Below are 17,809 nucleotides of genomic sequence, written 5' to 3'. Positions count from 1 at the left end.
TGGGATAAGGGTACATAATAATTAGAGATGCAATTTACATTCTTATATATTTTTTAATTATTAGTTTTATTATTAGAAAAAAATAAGAAGCAGAATAATAATTTACATAAGTTTTGATGAACTCTATTTCTTTCTCTTTGCTGATTCTTCAACCTGCATAACAGCCTTTTCAAGTTCATGAGGGGCAACTAAAAACCATGCCCATAAAAGACGTCTGTTTTTCAGAACAGGGTACTTTTTGAAAGCCAACTGAAACAAAAACATATTTTTACTGCACCTCCAAAAAAATTATACTTTAACTCCTAGTTCAAAATCACATACCTGCTTGCTTGAGAAAGTTGTATCAAGCTTTTGTATCTCCCTGTTATAATTGTTCAATTGACACTCCACCTCTTCCATTGCGAGATACAAATCTTTACTGACAAGGTTTGGTTTCTTTGTTGGACCGTCAGATAAATAAGACAGGAGTTCATACACAGAGTTTTCTCTGGATAAGAGATAACAAATATTTTAAAATGCAGAATTTGCAGGAAAAATTTTGGTTAGTATCTCTTTATTGCAGCTTACCGGCCTGTATGATTAAATGGTTCCAATATAGTAGAGAGCTGAATCTGCTCAAGTTCTTTGAGATGATGCTCAGATGAAGTGCCATTGCCTGAGTCAAAGTTGTCAACAGAAATCTCCAACAATTTTTGAACAGTGCTCACCAATGCAGCTTGGCCAGGCCTCAATGCCTCTGAATATGAGGCGTACTCATTTGATATAATGTTAAGATTATTCTATAAAAAGAAAATAATGTACACAACCACACTTTTGTAACACGTTACTTTCAGAATCTTCAGTAATAGTCTTACCATAACTGTATTATGCTTATTTAATTCATCAGTGAAATATTCTGTGATTTCTTTCAGTAGATCAGTTCCAAATTTGAACTTGTGACTTTCCTGAAGCATTAACATCCAGATTAAGTCCGTGAGATACAAGATTTTGTGTGTCACATTGGCTGCTATGCACAGCTTCCTGAGACTTATTTGTCTACGCTCAATGCGAGCTCTGGTAATGTTTTCGACCACAGAATAAATATGTTGGAGAACAATGTGCTCTGCCATGTTATGCACTTCGTGCCTCACTAATAATTCAATATCATCAGTCAGTCTTGAAATTTCCTCTTGAAGTTTAGTCAAATCCACCCTGTAACACATACATGCAATCAACAAATCAAGGTAAACAAAAGTATGCTTCAGTTCAATTGGTATAGAAGAGTACTCACTTCATTTGCAGGACATTATATTTCTCCAAAAGACCACTCTCTTTTAATTTAGAGAGGGTGTTCATTGCTGTTGAATATCCAACTAGTGTACCTTGCATTGATATTCTACCAATTTCAACTTTCCACATTCTAAAAGGAAAAAATAAGAACAATTTACAACAACTAAAACGAGAAAATAAACTTGTAATAAAAAAAAAATAGCATCCTTACTTGTGGGGTAATCCACTTGTCATATCACTTGATGACATAGCAGATCTCATGGAAGAATCCTCTTCCAGGAAGGACATCAGTTCATTTATTGTCTTTTCACTCCTAGCGCACTGAAAACCATACACAAAATTTAAAAAGAAGAATTCTGAAAAAACACTCTGCATAAACCACTCCTATTGAAAATTCTCCATATTAAACTCACTTGTTCAAAGTTTCGCTTGATATATAAATTAGCATATTCGTTGAATTTATCACACTTATTTATTATGTTTTCCAAAGGCATATTTGACATCAAGCAATTTTGAACATCCTGTATTCCAAGTAACAAAAATATCAATATTTCAGTAGAGAAATACCATAAAAGTATCATTTTGTAGAAAGAAAAGCTTAAAACTTACCGGGACGTTAGAATCTTTTAAAGATAAAACTAACTTAGAAAAGTTAGAAAACAGATTTGTCATCGTTGCCTTTAAGGGGACGTTAATCTTCATTAGATTCTGTCCTTCTTTCTGACAAAATGCTTGAGCCGCTTTCAATTTCGCTTCATTAGCATGCTCCTTTAAGCTCAACTTCTGAATTTCTTCACTGAGACATGGAAAAGCCATGGGATAAGTAACTGAAATATAATGAGATTGGTAGAAGTGGACACAAACATTTCTTACCTTAGGAGTGTTTCTATTTCATGTCCAACATCATTTTGAGTTCTCAGCTCATCCAATTCCTTATCAAGTAGCTCTAAATCAAGTTGGGACAGATTTGACGACATACATTTATTCACATCGATCCCGAACTCCCCAAGGGCTTCATCTAATGCTTGTCCGTATAATTGGTCACCATCTTGACACAACTCATTGTACCTACGAAGGTTGCAAAAATAATAGATAAGGCTTCGCGCATCCAAATTTTAAAAAATTAATCACAATATGCCAATGCAATTACTTTCGAAACTGTATCTTATCAAGACAGTTAGAATTATCGGTGTATTTCATAAACCATTCCAGGAATGCTGATAATTCTGTGACTTCCGACAACCATTTTACTTCATTTGGCGACAAACCATCAACATCACAGTGAAAGGATGAAAATTTTTCAAGTAGTTCAGCCATGATGTGTCAGGAATGCCTCATTGGAATTCTGAATCTGAAAGAAAAAGAAGATTCAATCTTTGTTTGTCTTATAATTCTACAAAGAGGAAGCTGTCACAATAATAAACCCATAACAAAGCAATAAGGTTAAAACACCCAAGAAATCACATTTCACCTGGTCATGAGGAGCTCAAATCATACTTACGAGTGAAATAACCGGAGTGAATCTGAAATACGAACATCACCGCAAATCTTAGAGTCCTCCATACAATTCAAGACACATCGCAATCAAAGGAAAAGTCTTTTCACTGTACACAAACAGCAACAAAAATTTGAAAGCTTTCCCACCGTCCACCGTCAGTGCTGCCAACCACTGCGCATGCGCAGTTGGTTCCGAAAAGCGCCCTCCTGTTGTGACAGTGTGAACTGGAGTGGGGGGCTGCGTCGTCTGCTAGTAGTCTGCTAGGGCCGTGGTCTTGAGCTGTCATGTCGGAGAGTGAATACGCTCACGAGTGTATGCGAGCTGAGCTTTTGGGACTGCCGAAGCCCGACAAAGACTCTATTCCTCCTCGTCCAGTTGCTTCCGAAGAAGACGAAATCGAATCCGATATGGCTGAGGCTGACCAAGCGAAAGTCCCCGCTGAGGTAAGGCAGCAGGAAAGGGAATGTCTAGTGTGGCTCGACGTTCTGCTGGCATGGGGCATGGGGTGCAAAGGGGTTGGTTCATCCCTAAAGTGGAAAATCATTAGTATCCGTTTCAAGGGCTGAGACAAATCATCATTTGTTTGATTTTCCAAGTGAATGGAAGAACTTTCGTGTTTCCAGCTATCGCGAAACAGCGTGTTCATGCATGAGACCTGATGCAGTTTCTTATTGATTCCTGCTACAACCCCCACCTCTTACCACCCTCAACCCCTCTTGAGATAAAAGAATTCGTTTCACCTCGAAGTGAGCTTCACTTTTCATGAAAGTTCAGTTTCTGATCGAGAGGAAATTTCAATTTTTGTGAGGGAAGTCCCAGTTTTCATAGTTTTGAAACTTTTAGTGCCTTAGAATAATGTGGGGCATCTTAATAAGGATTGTGGGGCAGGGGGGCTATTCCATGGCTACTCTTACTGCCATTACAAATCATTTAGTTTCAAAAATTGAGGTGCAAGTTTTTCAGAACTTGAATGCACTCAAGCAAATTAGTTACTTTCAGGAGAAAAATAAAAAATTTGGAAATTTGCAAAACAAAAATTTATTGCATTTTATTAACTTTGAAAAAAAAAATTGCAGGAAGGAGCAGAATTGCAAGATGAACAGAGGGCTCAGGGCGGAATGGATGGGGTGCACAATATTCTGTCCCTTACCCAGAAAAAACTCAACAACATTAAGGTATGAACACTATGAAATATTGTTGCTCTTTGTGTTGTTTTGCCTCCTTGTTTCAAATTACTTTAGAAAAAAATTCTTGTTTCAGTGTGGCATTGGTAATGTAGGGAGTAGTTTCAGCTCAAGCCTGAGTGGTGGTCTGAGTGGTCTAAGTGGATTGAGTGGTAGTTTGAGTGGGTTCATCAAACAGCGTGTTGGTGGGGGAGAAGGGGGCCCCTCAGGAGGCGAAATTCCTGAAGCAGGTGAGAAGTGAATTGTTTTCATTTTGACTTAATCAAATCACATTCTTATTGTAAGATTTGTTTATATTGTGATTCTACATTTTTGTTATTCCCTCAGCAGATGAGACCATGGAATCATCTGGTGCACCATCAACTGCCCTTGATCGTCAAATGTTGAAATAGATGCAGATGGCATGCACTTATTGCCATCTGTCATGTGTGCCACTAGGCTCCTATTGGACCCTATTCCATATTGTAAGGTGTAATATGTTTCATGGTCCCTACAAAACACCAAGTACTCTAGTCATCGAAATTAAGATTGGATACTTAATTTGGTACCTGCTTTAGTTTTCTCAGTATTATGAGGCTGTATAGAGACCTACCCTGTGCTTGTAAGCTGTATTGGTTGCATGGTCTTTATGCAAGTTATGTTACCAATATGCACTTTTATGAAGTACATTGCATTCAATGACAGCAAATTATTGCATATTGAATTGGCAGAGTGTACAGTAAAAGATTTCTCATTATTTCAGTTATATTGACACATATATATGTATGGTACAAATACAATAATTGTAGGGCCTTAGGTTTGCTTGAGAAATTTTTTGCTTTGATTCTCAAGCGTTCCTGATGTACCAAACTGCATCATAGTTCTGATTTTTTAGCAATATTTTGACTCCTCACATTCTATAAACACAGCTGTTTTATTGTGATAGTTTGTATATTTTAAGATCTTGTTTTACTCTGTTGTAGCATTTTAAAGAGTCCCACTCTTGGGAACTTTTCTGTGACACAAAATGCCAGTCTCCTTTTCTCCTTGGCACTGGTTGCCATGATTTCCTTTTATTGCCATTCCAATATTTTAGTTTAGTTAAATTTTATTCTATTTTATCTAGAAAAAAACACATTGCTTTCCATATATTTAAATGATTCGGCATATCAGTATCTGATGTATGCAATGCAATCTGTACTTTACTATAAGCACTGTATAAACCTTTGATGTACAGTATTTTCACTAATGAATAGCCTAAGTCAGAGGTACATGGTACTGATTGTAGCCATTTAACTATTTCAACCTTATTTATCTCTCACTGGTTGGGCATACAGTATGTTGAAAAGTTCTTATGTTTTACCATTTTGTTGAATTGCACTACTGGAATTTTCTGACAGCATCCTGAATGTGCTACTCACATAAAGGAAAAAAAATCATTGTACACAAGTTGGTTCCTTTAATTTGGTGTGTGCTGCTTGATGACATTGTATTGCATTTGTTGTGTAACATGTCTTTCTACTCATGATTAGATTTTGTCAAGTGCCTTCAACCCACCACTAAGATCAAAAATATCTTGGCAATCTTGGACTTACACACTTTTGCGCCCATGTGTGACATTTTTATGAATGGATTTACAGTGCACAGATTTCTAAGAACTTTAAGTTAACTATTTGCATATGGTTTGTATTTCTGTCTGTTCCACAAAATATTCACTATTTTCCAGCACATAAAATATCTTGTCTTAGTTGTGGAAATAAACCTGATTCTCACAAATTTAATTTCAGCAGATAAATCTTATCCTCAGGTTTGCTAGGAAATGCCAGTATTACATCTACACTCATTTATCAAGGTGTTGTTCACACATTCCTGTACATTATTTGTTTTGCTATTTGTTTGGATATATCTTGTATCACTGTAGGATTAATATTTACTTTCTGCTTTTAATATCTGCTGCTTTTGGAGAGTGGCTCAGATTCATTGTAAGTGTTCCACGTACAATAATGTTTTTGATTTAGTGTATAGAGCATATGTACAAGTACACATGTACTTACCTTGATACAAAAAATACTTGGATTTTCCCTTTTACAATGAGTGGGCTACTCTCTAGCTTTACATGTATTCATAATTTTCCCTCATCTATCTATGTTATTTCTATTCTATTTGTAAGTATGTTAAGAAAGTCAGTCTCTTGCAGTTCAGTATCTGTATTTTCCAATAGTCTGTAGGGGAGGAAGATACAAAGCTTCTTGTCTTTGTCTTCACTCACCTAAAATGTTCAAGTAATTTAATTTCAAGCTATTTTAAGAAAATTGAGCAGAAAGTACAGCATATCTGACGTAAGTTAGATGTTATCCTGCTGTTTTCATTGTGATAGAGCTGTACAGAGAAGGAGAGTTTAGAAGAGTTCTATCAAAACAAATAATTCAAATCCAAATACTGTCATCACTTGATGACTCTTCAGCTTCTAAGCAAAACAAGCTCTAATGATACATCCGGAAAAACAAAGGTTTTACGTAATGGCCTCAATTATACTGCATTTTAAGACAACGCTTTTATTCACACCCCGATATATTCTCAACTCTGTACAGCCAGAATATTAAATGTTTTCACCCCAGTTCATTCTATTTTCAAGTCGTTGGTATTTGTTATTATCGTGATGTAGTAATTCAACTTTGTTGCATGAGACAGAATTAACCTTTTAGCACTACCAAAATTGAGAGCAATAAGAAAAGGACTTACGTAGACTGATGTTAGTTCCTTCTTTGCTTAGATTATTTTTGAAGTATAGTACATACTTCAATTTTGCCTGATTAAGCACTATAAAACTAATGGATTCACTCATTAGCCTTCTTATATCGTAAAGGTTACTATTTTCCTCTCACATTGTGTGTTCTTGTTATTCCCAGGCTGCTTCTCTGTGAGAGGTGACCCAGGTTGATTGTTGGCTGTTGAATGTCTCTAATGCATTATTATTGTTATTTAATATATTGTTGAAGTTTGTTAGAGTTTGACAGAGAAACAACCTGATGCTTGAAGAAATACTCCATCACCTGAATGAAAGTTCTCTGGTACATTAACTGTTGAAGAGAGCAGCGGGTCAAAGTTACATTAGAATGTTGTCCTTGCATAAGCAGTTCATCGTACAGAGAAAAGAGAGCAGTGAATACCTGTATATTCATTAATTTATTAATTCCAGAAGTGCAGGCCTTTCCAGCATTGTTGTATGTGATTGTAATTGCAGCAATAATAATAGAGAGGGATTAAGGATTTGGCACACTTTAACAGAATGCTTGGATTTTATTTTGTAGCAACGGCTAGGATTTGGTTGCAATGAAAAATTTTTCCTGCAGCACCCACGATAAATAGAACTCCAACTTTTTCACTAACAGCTTGAGTTTATCACGTGGTATCTGGCTGTCAGCCCCATCTGGAAATCGTTGTGAAAATGGTCCTTTGGCTGTTGGAGGACGATGCCTTACTGCTGCTCGAAATAATGAAAGCAAATCAGATAATGCTGCTTGCAAGTGTGAAGGTGATGAAAGAATGCACTGTGCATCAGCTTTCATTGTTGACAACTCTTCTTCACTTGAATTTTCTTTCTGAAAAGTTAAAAATTAAGTATGTAAAATTAAGATTTAAAAAAATACTGTTTTTGATGGAGATTTTTCCTTACAGAGGGTTACTGATGTGATGTACAAAGTATTCTGATGTTGAAATACATCAGGTGGAAGAGGAAATTGTATTTTCATTTCACAATTCCCAACTTTCAGTCACAACCACAGTACAAAAGAAAATTTTTAATTACCTCAGTCATGTTGACCGCCACACTGGTGATAGCATCCATCATGTTATCAAAGTTTTGATTCGTATTTAAAGAACCACTTAGGTTCCATGCAATGTAGGCAGCTTGAGATGCCCAGTCAAGATGTTCTCCATTGAAACATCGGACTGTATAAACATATGCACCAATTATGTTTGTGGTGTTAAATGGCAGACATGGTGAAGCAGGCTTTTTCTTTAAGATAAAAAGAAAAAAAGAATATATAATGAAATTACAAATTATTTAAGAATGAGAAAATTCATATTCTAATACTTACACACAAATCCTTGAAACTGGAAATATCCTTTGCAATAACAGGAACAGTGCTGTTTGATTGATTTTCAGGCTGGACTGAAACTGAAGTGCCGTCATCATTAGATTTGACTTCCTCAACAAGTTTAGCTTTCCTGGAAATGAAATGCATAGCATAATCAAACATAATTTTAAAAAAAAAGAAAAAAATGCTTATATGCTTGTAAAATAACTAAAATAAAAAAAATGTCATACTTTTCCCACCATGGGCTGAACTCTGGGAGAAGCTCTGTAATTCCACCCGTTTGTAACAGCTTCTCAAATTCTGCACGCTCTGAACTTGACAATCGTTGCCACACTGCGTCAGCATCATCCAAGCTTACACCAGCTAATCGGGATGACAGATCATCATCACTTCCTTCTTCTTCATCATTCTCATCATCAGAATCTGTAAAATTGAAGGTCATGCAGTCACAATCCAGGTGAGCGACGAGTACAAGCTAAGCGGGGGGAAAATATAGCTGAAACTTTACCTAAATTCTCAATTGGATTGGCATCTGCAGCATAAAGCCTTGATAGGATTTCCTCCATATGACGACGTCCCTCAGCATTTTCTTCATTAGACTGCGACGAAAGAGTAGAAAAAACCTGGTCCTTGTAAAATGATTCGGAGCAGTTCAAATGCTTGCTGTCTCTATAACATGCCACTGAGCAGTACGGAATATTGCAGCGAGGACAGACATACAAGGCCCCATTAGTGCTGCAGCTGGAAAAATAAAGCAATCTTTCAGTGAGGAAGTTTCAGTAAAAAGTAATACATGTTCTATGGCCCTCTCTGACAATCTATAGTCACTTACATATTACAGATGCCCGTTGCCTTGACAGCTTCAGCTTCGGCACTCATCTCGAAGGATTTCTTTTAAAAGGCATAAAGATCAAGCCACAAGGCCAATAAGCTGCAACAGAGTTGCACTTTTCCCTTGTTTACAAACTTTAAGAAGGATGCACAGGAGTTGTTTAGGTTAGTCTCAAGCTTGAGCAGCAGCAGCGCCCTCTCGCAGATTAACTGAACAAGCTGGCGGGAGATTTTGAACTGCCACAGATCATGATCGCAGACGCGTGGTGTGGTTTTATGAAGGGTACCGTGCATGGGCATGCCAAACACCAAAGTGGCACCCATGACGTATGATGAGTGATTTTGAAACAACCACGCATGTTTCTTTCCAGCTTGCCCGGAGCCTTAGGCGCGAGGAATGATCGGCTGCCTACCTCCAGGCGCACAAGGCAATTTCAAATTTGGCCGAAACGGCGCCCAACACGCACTCGTGGCCAGAAGCGCGCGGGCAAAAGAGGGTTTCTTGTGTGTATTTGTTTCTGCCGGCCTTTCTGCCTCGCAATGATGTCGACGTTTTGGTTGTCTGTCTGACATGGACGGGCAGCGAAGTGGCGGGCACGGTCGGATTGGGGAATGGGGAATGGGGATCGGGCGAGGCGCCCAGTGACAAGGAGGAACCGCCGGCTGTGCCTACACACTTTGCTTTTAATATTCGTCCAATGGGAGCTTGGGAGCTTAGGAGCGCCTCACCCCACCAACAGGAGTACGGAAGACTCTGGGCTGCGAGCTCTGGAGGTCTGGAGGGACCCCACCCCTGCTCCCGCCAAGGACTCTGTGCACATTTTAAAAAAATAGGACAAAAAAACCTGAGAAGCAAACAAGAAAAAAAACATTACAGCACGGAAAAGTTCTCGTGTGGCGTGGAGAGAAATTGAGAGGAAAGGGTGTACCTCGTCGTGTGTACGGGACGGGACGTTTCGACTGACACTATACTTGACCCATTTGACCGTGTCCGAGCTAGCGCTATGACTCCCGAGCTCGCTGGGCATTCCGTAGGGGTGCGAGAGAGACAATCGGGCCGCAGGCTCGGGGGATAATTATTCCCGGACGCACTCCGCGCTGCTCCGCGTGTGTTGAGCGCCGCGCGTGCGCGTGGGCCGCGGCGTGCGCCAAATTGAAGAGCAAAGAGGCGCTCCGTCTCGCTCGCACCCTTCCGGACCGCCCCACGAGAGGGAGGGAGACACACCAACGGCTGGCCACTCCGGCGATACATCTACACATCTCTCTCGCCCCCTCAATCAGAATCAAGAGCGCGCGCCGCGACGCGCCGCGACGCCTGCAGAACAAAGGCAAACAACAAAACCACTGCGGTCCTGCGGCCGGAACCCGCCAGCTTCATGTGCTTGCCTGTTGTCTTCGCTCTTGCGTTGGTGGCCGACAGGCGAGGCAGGCTTGGAGGCTGGCGACAGGTGGAGCCGCGAGGGTGGCCTACCCACCGGCGCCACGCACCGTTTGCACTGCTTCGGCCCATTTGACTGAGCTGGGCGGCGCTGCGGCGCATAGCCTTCGCCTGCAGGGTCAACAGTCTCGTTCAAGGAAGCCGGCCTGCCCGGAGTCGTCTGGAGTCGCCTGGAGTCGAACTGGAGTCGGGCAGAGCCGCATGTGTTGTTTTGTTCAATTCAGATCGGAGGAGTGAACTGCATATTCTGCCGAAGTGAAGGCCGCTGGAGATCATAACATTGTCATCCGTTTTCAGCGTTATTTTCCTGAATAGTGGAAAAGGTGGTTCTCCTGGAAGGGCGCCTGAAGCTGAATGAGCAGTCTTATTTCGCGAAAACGATAACTGAGCCAGACGACCCCCCGCGGTCCCGCTCCGCCCCGCCCCGCCACCGCGCCTCCCCGCCCCGCCCCGCCAGTCGCGGCGTTGGCCAGAGTGGCCAGGTGTGTCACGGTCAAGATCGGCTCAAAAGCGGAGGAAGCGGCCGGGCGGTGCTCAGTGCGCTCCGAACTGCAGTCCCGACTCGACCTGTCCCGCACGCCCTACGATCACGGTGAGTGGCCAACGCCGAGGATCGCCTCGGCCTCAGGCCTTTAGCTGGAATGGTGGTGCACCGCGGTGGCGGTCGCGCGTTCCGTCAAGAAGACCCCTATCGTGTGTGCTGTGTTTCCCATATCTGCGTGTGCCCAGTTCGATGAGTGGGGAAGTTTCGGAAGGGGAGTCCACACCCTCCGTGAAGGGCTATGGTGACCTGGGTCGGCATGCTCATGCAAACTTGGAGGTGCATTGTAAAAACGCGATCGTGTCCTTCTGACCAAAAGTTACTTTGACAATGTACTAAAATTGTTTGAAAATTTTCTCGACGTTTCAATTTTTTTTCACCACTCTGCTGCCCCCATGCGGTTCCGCCTTTGCCTAAAGAGCGCCGCGACAGGTGCTTCCCGCCGCGCCGCGCCGCGCCGCCCCGCCGTGCCACGCCCCGCCGCGACCCTGGCCGAGACCCCCACTGTCCTTGACACCCACGCACAGTTGTCACCTCAAGCGCCTCCGGAGAACGCGCCCGAACCTGGCAAAAAAGCGACAAACGGCACTGTCAAAAGCGTCCTATCAAATCGACGGGAATTGTCAGTTCTTTTGACTGAAGTCTCCCATCCTGGAGCCATTCGGCGCGTATCCTCAGAGGATCTAAAGCGGCCCGAAAGTGGCTCGGGTTCGTCTCGGACGTGTTCCGTCGGAGCCACCCTGGAGACCAAGGGGGTACGGGTCGATGAAAGAAAAACCCTAAAACTGTTTATGGTATGGTGTGTACATTTAAACGTCATTTTCTTCAACTTGATTGTTAGACTCTTTGAAACGGTGTGACCCCGTGTCGTTGGAAATGGCACAAAGACTGAAAGTGAGAGAGGGCGTGAGTGGGGCGCCTTGCCCGCCTTGCCCCCCTCTGCAGCCGCGGTCTGGCCTGGTCTGGGGGAGGCTGGGGACCGAGGACTCGGAAGCATGCCAGGGAAAAGCCGGGCTAAAGTGCAGCCGCTGCGGCACTGGAAGTAGTGCATCGTGTGGGAGTGTGCAGAGTGTGTGGAGTGCACGTGGTGGCGGCGGAGCCACAGGCCGAGCCACACGCGTGGGCGCTGGCATGACGCGCCGTCGCGAGTTACCTTACGGAACGAGTGTTTTTAATAATCGGTTCTGGAAAATAACATAAATAAAATTCTGGTAAGCGGCGAGGATGGCGGATGACGTAAGCCGGCACTAGAAACTGGAAGCGCGACCGCCGAGGCGCGGCTAACTCGCGGCTAAAGCGCGGCGCCGCCCGCGGATCAGATTCCGCGACGGGCAGGGCAAAGCCCCGACCTTCTCAATAATTTACTTTTATTTTCAGTATCGTTGCTTGTCCGCCAAGTCGGTTTGAGCAAATTAAAAAATGGTAATGAGCGCGACCCCGCGCGACCTCACCTCACCGCCTTGCCGCCTCGCCACCTCGGTCGTCGTGCGGCTTGCGACTTCCTGCCGGATGGCAACTCGAACTCTATTTCGAGTTCGGTTCGACCGATCGAATGAATCGGCCGCGGCGCCCAGAGTGTCGCGCTACCGCCATCCCGCGCCGAAACCGCAACGAAGAACGAAACTGATGAGACGGAGAAAGTGATTGGCTGGCATCTCGATAGGGGGACCTGACCTGGACTTCCCTCGGACGCGACGCGGCGCGACTTCGCGCGAAAAACGAAACGCGGTTTGAAGGCGCGCTGGCGAGCTGCGCCTCGCGTGTGTGAGAAGGGCCGGGGCGGGGTGGGGCGGGGCGTACGGCGTTCGTGCGGCAAGTCCTCGCCGGGATTTGAACCCGGAACACGCACTGCAGCGCGCATGTGTGCGTGGGTGGGTGGCGGACCGAAGCCACGGCGTAAAAGAGGACGGAATCGCGATTAGCTCGCCGCCGTGACCCCTGGCCTGGCCCGGCCTGGCCTCACGTGGAGTGCCCGATCTCTGGATTCCTAAGTGCTGGAGCACTGGATTAGCGAAGTGCTGGAGCATTGGACTTTCGAAGTGCTGGGGTCCTGGATTCTTGGATTCCTGCAGCCCTTCGTTGACGTTTGGGTCGTCATGGTGCCGCACTCTCTGGCGGCCAGGTCGTCGCGGAGGTGCTGCCGGTGCACTGTCAGCTTCCGGCCGCGTCCTTGGCCGCGCCTCACCCGCGGCCACCCGGCCAACACCTCCGCGGCGATGACACCGATGACACGACACGGGTTCGACTCCCAGGTGACCGACTGAGCGGCGGATGGCGGAGCGTCGCGGGCGTGGCGGCACGCCGCGGCACGCCGTCCCGACCGAGCGCAGCCTATATTTGGCCACGGCACACGCCGCGCAAGGAGAGCCGGGGCTGCGTCCGCGGCGAGTCCACTGCTCGTCGAAGCCACTGCTCGGCAGAGCCAGGCAGAGCCAAGACGGCGGCGGCGCGGCGGCACTCTCGGACGCGTCCCCGGAGGATGATCCGCGATGCGACGCTCGCTGCTTGTGGCGCTGCAAGGGCACCGGGCGGTGGGTCAGCGTCACCGGAACACTTCCTGTTGTTGTCTGGCGCAGTGGTGTCATCGGCGACCAAGGGGCATTCCTGGAACTGGGCCGGGCCGGGCCACTGCACCTGCGTGGCTCTGGCGTTCAGGTCTCTCCTCGCGAGCATCCTCGGCGTCCTCGGCCCCCCCCCCCCCCACCCTCCTCCTCGGGCTCCGCTGCTCCGCATCCGCGACGCTCCAGAATAAAATCGATCGGACAGGAGGAGACGGGCGGGGCCTTGGCAGTGACATAATGGGTCGCGATGAGCAGCTAATGTGTCGGGGCGAGGCGGCCAGGCGGCCAGGCGAACTGGCGTCCGGCGAGGGGCGTTTGTTGGCCAGCTTCCTGAAGCAGCTGGAGGGGCGGGGGCGCCGCCGCTCTGCGCCGCTCCAGCACAAAGGCTGCCTTCGCGTTCGTCGTTCGTTCCGCGGGGGCGTCTCTCCGTACGACTGCTGGCCGACGGTGTACTGTTCGCGCACTCGGACACCAGTCATTTTTCTTCTTCTTCTGTTTTCCGTGTCGATCGTGATTATTGTTGATTTTTTGGCGTCCCGGTTATGAAAAATTGGATTGTCTGGCGGTGTGCTGCTTGGTCCTCTAAGTCTTCCGCCACGGGCGTTGCCGCCTGGTCGCCCCGCCCCGCCCCGGGAGCCGCGTGGGCGCGGTGCCCGGACGCCGCCGTCGACACGGCTGGGCCCGGCCAGGACGCCCGGCCATGAGGCCCGGCCGTGTGCTCTCGTTTGTTATGACTACGAAAAGCGTGTCACTTTGATTTGCATTCGCTGCCCTCCGCTCAAGGCCCGCCGCCCGGCCTCCAGGCCCGGCCTCCAGGCCCGGCCTTCAGGCTTGGCCCAGCCCGAAGAGTGGCGTACGGAAAATATTGGCGCGCCGAGGAATCGATTTCCAAGCTAGCCAATTAACAAACGCGCCGAGCCGCGAAAGAAAAGAAAAAGGAAGCGGCTGGAGGGGCGGGGCGGGGCGAGCTATACATCACGATTGATAAACGTCGATAACATGGAAGGTGTGCTGCGGCCCCGCCCCGCCCCGCCCCGCCGAGCCGGCGTGTGTTTTGCCTGACTTTGACTCGTTCCGCGTGGGGGGCAGCTGAATATGAGCGTGGCATTTTATTCTTGTCGCAGATCTCTGCCTAGCCGCTGAACTTGATGCCCTGTCATCACAGTGGGGCGACGCGGAGACTCCGCGACGCGGGGAGCCAGTAATGGCAATGGCGCACTCGGCTGCTGTTATTACCGGCTCCGTTTTCGCTTCACGCAAATGGGCATCGCGGAACAGGGGGACGGGCCGGGCCGGGACGGGCGGATAGGATAGCCAATGAACACACGCACAATGGGTGTGGCGGGGCGGGGCGGGGCGCGCCGGCGTCCTTCCGCCTTTTTATTCTGGAGCACTTAGCGCGGGTGTGGGCGCCAAGCGCCTGAGCGCCAAGCCGAAAAGCCGCGTCTTGTGGCGCTTGTGCGCTCTGGCCACTGGGTGCCACTGGGTGCCACTGGGTGCCACTGGTCCCCGCGGACGTCCGGAAGGACCCCAAGCGCGCCGCGGTGACAGCAGCGGATCTTTATTTGAGTTGCGTCACCGAAGAATGGCGAGGGGTCCGCGACGAGGCCGAGGCCGGCCGTGGGAGGCGGCGGGGAGCGGGGAGGAAGCTTGCGCGTGCTTGCATCCATTGAGACAAAAGTCTGCTCACAAAGCTGCCCCGTATTAGGACTCCTGTTTCTAATCCCCTTGCCCGCGTGTTTGTGTTGCAGATGGTTCACAGCGCAGGCCTCCTGGTGGCCGCGCTGGCGGCGGTCTGCTTCAGCAGCGTCTCAGGTTCGATCTACTACTACCAGTCCACGCCCGCGCCCTACACCCCGTACCGCTACTCGTACTACCGAGCTCTAGGTTTGTCGGTCCGGCCCCTCGCGGCCCGGACCCCGGCATGGACCCAGCATGACGTGCACCGGGCCACCGCCGCACCGCCAGCATGCCCTCCATGCCCTCCATGTCCTCCACCGCGCCGTCCAGCTCGGCCAAGGCTGGCCGTTGGGCTGCCTACCCACCCAGGCGGCGGCGGGCGGCTTAACCACGCATCAACGCATCACAGAGCCGACTTAACTGCAACTCGTCAATCTGCATTCCAATCCAGCCTTTTTTTGCGCGCCATTTTCCCCCCTTCCGGCGCCCATGCACTAGCACACTAGCGCACTAGCACACTAGCACACCGCACCGACGCGTTCATGATGGATGGCTGCTAATGAAAGGCTCGTGTTGCCATGGAGACGGTCCGCACGGTCCGCACGGTCCGCACCTCGCATTCTGACACCCCACTCTGCAGAAACACGCCGCACCTTTTGTACAAAGCCTTGCACTCGCAGTTCATGTCACTGAGACTGTCACTCGTCAGAATACCTGTAGAATGCTACATGATCGTCCGTCTTTCTCTCTCTCTAACGCGTTTCCCGTTTGTTCGTCGCTTCGGCAGGTATGTCCTCTAGCGCGGACCCCTGCTACCCCAACCCCTGCGGCCGCAACGCCCTCTGCAGGGAGGCCAATGGTCGGCCCGTCTGCTCCTGCCTGCCCGGCCACCAGGGCAACCCCCTCACCTACTGCCAGCGCGGGGAGTGCCAAGGTACGCCAACGCCAAACGAACATGACAAACCTTTCATGTCGACGTGAACGTAATGGACGTGCTTTACTTCGCAGACAGCAGCGACTGCCCGCACAACCGCAAGTGCCAGAACTACGAGTGCGTGGACGCGTGCGCGGGGACGTGCGGCATCAACGCCAACTGCGAGGTGCGCAACCACATCCCCGTGTGCTCGTGCCCGCCCCAGCACACCGGGGACCCCATCAGCAGCTGCCGCCGCATGGACCCCCGTGAGTACCGCTGTCTCTCTCGCACTCAGGACTCAGAGCGAGGACGACGACGACGGCGGCTGAGGACGTGCTTGTGCTTGCAGAGGAGCTGTGCACGCAGACGACGTGCGGCCGCAACACGCGCTGTGACGTCATCAACCTGGTGCCGACGTGCTCGTGCCTGCCGGGCTACAAGGGCTCGCCGCTGCAGGGCTGCTACCACGAGTGCGAGACGGACGCGGAGTGCGGCCGGGGCCAGCAGTGCCGCGACTTCACCTGCTCCGCGGCCTGCACGGCGGGCACGTGCGGCGACAACGCCAACTGCGAGGTGCGCAACCACCGCGCCGTGTGCTCGTGCCCCGCCGGCTACCTGGGCGACCCCTACACGTCGTGCCGCGCCGAGTGCCTGAGCCACGGCGACTGCCCGCGTGACCGGCCGTCGTGCGTGGCGGCGCGCTGCACCAACCCCTGCCTGGGCGTGTGCGGCATCAACGCCGAGTGCAAGGTGCGGGACGCCACCGCCATCTGCAGCTGCCCCCGCGACATGACCGGCGACCCCTTCGTCTCCTGCAGGCCCTTCGAGAAGCGTAAGTGGTCGCGCCGGACCGCTCTGGCAATTTTCCGCACTGATGACTTTAACTGAACGAGCTTCCCCCCACAGGTGACCTCTGCGACCCGAACCCCTGCGGCGAGAACGCGCAGTGCCAGCCCGGCTACGACCGCTCCGGCAAGGACCGGCCCGTGTGCACGTGCCTGCCCGGCTACAAGGGCGACGCGCTGAGCTACTGCCGTCGCGGCGAGTGCTCCACGTCGTCGGACTGCGCCAACCACCAGGCCTGCCTCAACTACGAGTGCCGCGACGCGTGCGCCGGCCAGTGTGGCGTCAACGCGGACTGCAGGGCCAGGGACCACGTGGCCGTGTGCACCTGCCCGCCCGGCTTCACCGGCGACGCCGTCAGCCAGTGCAGCGCCCTGCCCCAGGCCCGCGCCAACGAGTACGTCTCGTCCAGGTCCGGAGAGTACGTCTCCACCAGGTCGGGCGGCTACTGGCGCTACGGCCGCTACTACTACTAGCAGTGTGTGCGTGTGAGCCCGTTTCCCGCCGGGATCTGTACATAGCCTCTTTCACTCAGGATTTTTTTTTTGTTCTCCTATTTTATTTTGTTTAAAAGAAGGAAGAAAATTTTTCATACGTGAAAATTTAGTTTCGAACGAGCGCCCCTCGAGAGCGTGCTGATTCAACCGCATTAATCCCATTAATCCAAAGTTATCGAAAAGGGAAGAAAAATAACATCACCTGGGAAAGAAATGTTCATATCTTCAGAACGATTTTTTTTGTTGACGCCTCTGAATAAAATGTTACGTTTACGAAGCTTGTACCTCCTTACTGTTTCCCAACCAGCTCCGAGCGCGCTCGGGCGCCCACGCCATTTTCAGAGCTCCCAACTTGGCAGTGACTTTGCGTCGGGGTAGAGCCGGCCCGATAAGAGAGAAAGGCCACCTTCTGATTACCAATCGGCTTTCGCTACGTCTGACAAAGAAAGCAAAAAAGAGAATATGGACGGGT

General features: G+C 49.0%; 4 protein-coding genes across 6 annotated transcripts; 2 read left to right on the top strand and 2 right to left on the bottom strand.

Annotated features, from left to right (window-relative positions):
* Positions 1-33: 33 nt before the first annotated feature.
* Positions 34-2,948, bottom strand: LOC117642151 (augmin complex subunit dgt3). The gene is made up of 11 exons (XM_034380038.1): positions 2,771-2,948; positions 2,420-2,620; positions 2,143-2,337; positions 1,879-2,065; positions 1,683-1,790; positions 1,481-1,590; positions 1,271-1,399; positions 855-1,191; positions 568-779; positions 322-487; positions 34-249 (listed from the first exon to the last, which is right to left on the bottom strand). Exons 2-11 carry the CDS (start codon positions 2,584-2,586, stop codon positions 124-126), a joined length of 1,737 nt encoding a protein of 578 aa, XP_034235929.1. The 5' UTR covers positions 2,587-2,620; positions 2,771-2,948; the 3' UTR covers positions 34-123.
* A 68-nt stretch (positions 2,949-3,016) lies between these two features.
* LOC117642825 lies at positions 3,017-6,480 on the top strand. Of its 2 annotated transcripts, none has more exons than XM_034381398.1 (4): positions 3,017-3,210; positions 3,844-3,942; positions 4,028-4,181; positions 4,282-6,480. In XM_034381398.1, the coding sequence occupies exons 1-4, from the start codon at positions 3,052-3,054 to the stop codon at positions 4,341-4,343; spliced, it is 474 nt and encodes a 157-aa protein (XP_034237289.1). In that variant the 5' UTR covers positions 3,017-3,051; the 3' UTR covers positions 4,344-6,480. The 2 variants fall into 2 exon arrangements, with proteins under 2 accessions (XP_034237289.1, XP_034237287.1); XM_034381396.1 differs by having other exon boundaries at positions 4,279-6,480.
* A 617-nt stretch (positions 6,481-7,097) lies between these two features.
* Positions 7,098-9,158, bottom strand: LOC117642823 (zinc finger HIT domain-containing protein 2). Its single transcript, XM_034381394.1, has 6 exons — positions 8,863-9,158; positions 8,539-8,771; positions 8,261-8,453; positions 8,031-8,160; positions 7,739-7,948; positions 7,098-7,532 (listed from the first exon to the last, which is right to left on the bottom strand). Exons 1-6 carry the CDS (start codon positions 8,907-8,909, stop codon positions 7,248-7,250), a joined length of 1,098 nt encoding a protein of 365 aa, XP_034237285.1. The 5' UTR covers positions 8,910-9,158; the 3' UTR covers positions 7,098-7,247.
* Positions 9,159-10,775: 1,617 nt separating this feature from the next.
* LOC117642820 (protein eyes shut) lies at positions 10,776-17,614 on the top strand. Of its 2 annotated transcripts, none has more exons than XM_034381392.1 (6): positions 10,776-10,891; positions 15,153-15,216; positions 15,869-16,015; positions 16,090-16,263; positions 16,347-16,829; positions 16,904-17,614. In XM_034381392.1, the coding sequence occupies exons 2-6, from the start codon at positions 15,153-15,155 to the stop codon at positions 17,314-17,316; spliced, it is 1,281 nt and encodes a 426-aa protein (XP_034237283.1). In that variant the 5' UTR covers positions 10,776-10,891; the 3' UTR covers positions 17,317-17,614. The 2 variants fall into 2 exon arrangements, with proteins under 2 accessions (XP_034237283.1, XP_034237282.1); XM_034381391.1 differs by having other exon boundaries at positions 15,153-15,288.
* The last annotated feature ends 195 nt before the right edge of the window (positions 17,615-17,809 follow it).

The sequence above is a fragment of the Thrips palmi genome, unplaced genomic scaffold (assembly GCF_012932325.1).
Source record: "Thrips palmi isolate BJ-2018 unplaced genomic scaffold, TpBJ-2018v1 HiC_scaffold_16, whole genome shotgun sequence".
In the NCBI taxonomy this organism is placed as follows: Eukaryota; Metazoa; Arthropoda; class Insecta; order Thysanoptera; family Thripidae; genus Thrips; species Thrips palmi.
This window is presented reverse-complemented; position numbering and strand designations above follow the sequence as displayed.

Bases quoted from the DNA above. Each gene is read 5' to 3' on its own strand.
- LOC117642820 (XM_034381391.1), top strand. From the start codon at position 15,153: ATGGTTCACAGCGCAGGCCTCCTGGTGGCCGCGCTGGCGGCGGTCTGC. The intron at 15,289-15,868 runs GTTTGTCGGTCC...TCGCTTCGGCAG, and splicing joins CTCGTACTACCGAGCTCTAG to GTATGTCCTCTAGCGCGGAC. The intron at 16,016-16,089 runs GTACGCCAACGC...TTTACTTCGCAG, and splicing joins CCAGCGCGGGGAGTGCCAAG to ACAGCAGCGACTGCCCGCAC.
- LOC117642823 (XM_034381394.1), bottom strand. From the start codon at position 8,909: ATGAGTGCCGAAGCTGAAGCTGTCAAGGCAACGGGCATCTGTAATAT. The intron at 8,454-8,538 runs GTAAAGTTTCAG...TCAATTTTACAG, and splicing joins CAATCCAATTGAGAATTTAG to ATTCTGATGATGAGAATGAT. The intron at 7,533-7,738 runs GTAATTAAAAAT...TTAACTTTTCAG, and splicing joins TGGCGGTCAACATGACTGAG to AAAGAAAATTCAAGTGAAGA.
- LOC117642825 (XM_034381396.1), top strand. From the start codon at position 3,052: ATGTCGGAGAGTGAATACGCTCACGAGTGTATGCGAGCTGAGCTTTTG. The intron at 3,211-3,843 runs GTAAGGCAGCAG...AAAAAATTGCAG, and splicing joins AAGCGAAAGTCCCCGCTGAG to GAAGGAGCAGAATTGCAAGA. The intron at 4,182-4,278 runs GTGAGAAGTGAA...TTATTCCCTCAG, and splicing joins AGGCGAAATTCCTGAAGCAG to CAGATGAGACCATGGAATCA.
- LOC117642151 (XM_034380038.1), bottom strand. From the start codon at position 2,586: ATGGCTGAACTACTTGAAAAATTTTCATCCTTTCACTGTGATGTTGAT. The intron at 1,791-1,878 runs GTAAGTTTTAAG...CTTGGAATACAG, and splicing joins TAAAAGATTCTAACGTCCCG to GATGTTCAAAATTGCTTGAT. The intron at 1,400-1,480 runs GTAAGGATGCTA...TTTTCCTTTTAG, and splicing joins ACAAGTGGATTACCCCACAA to AATGTGGAAAGTTGAAATTG.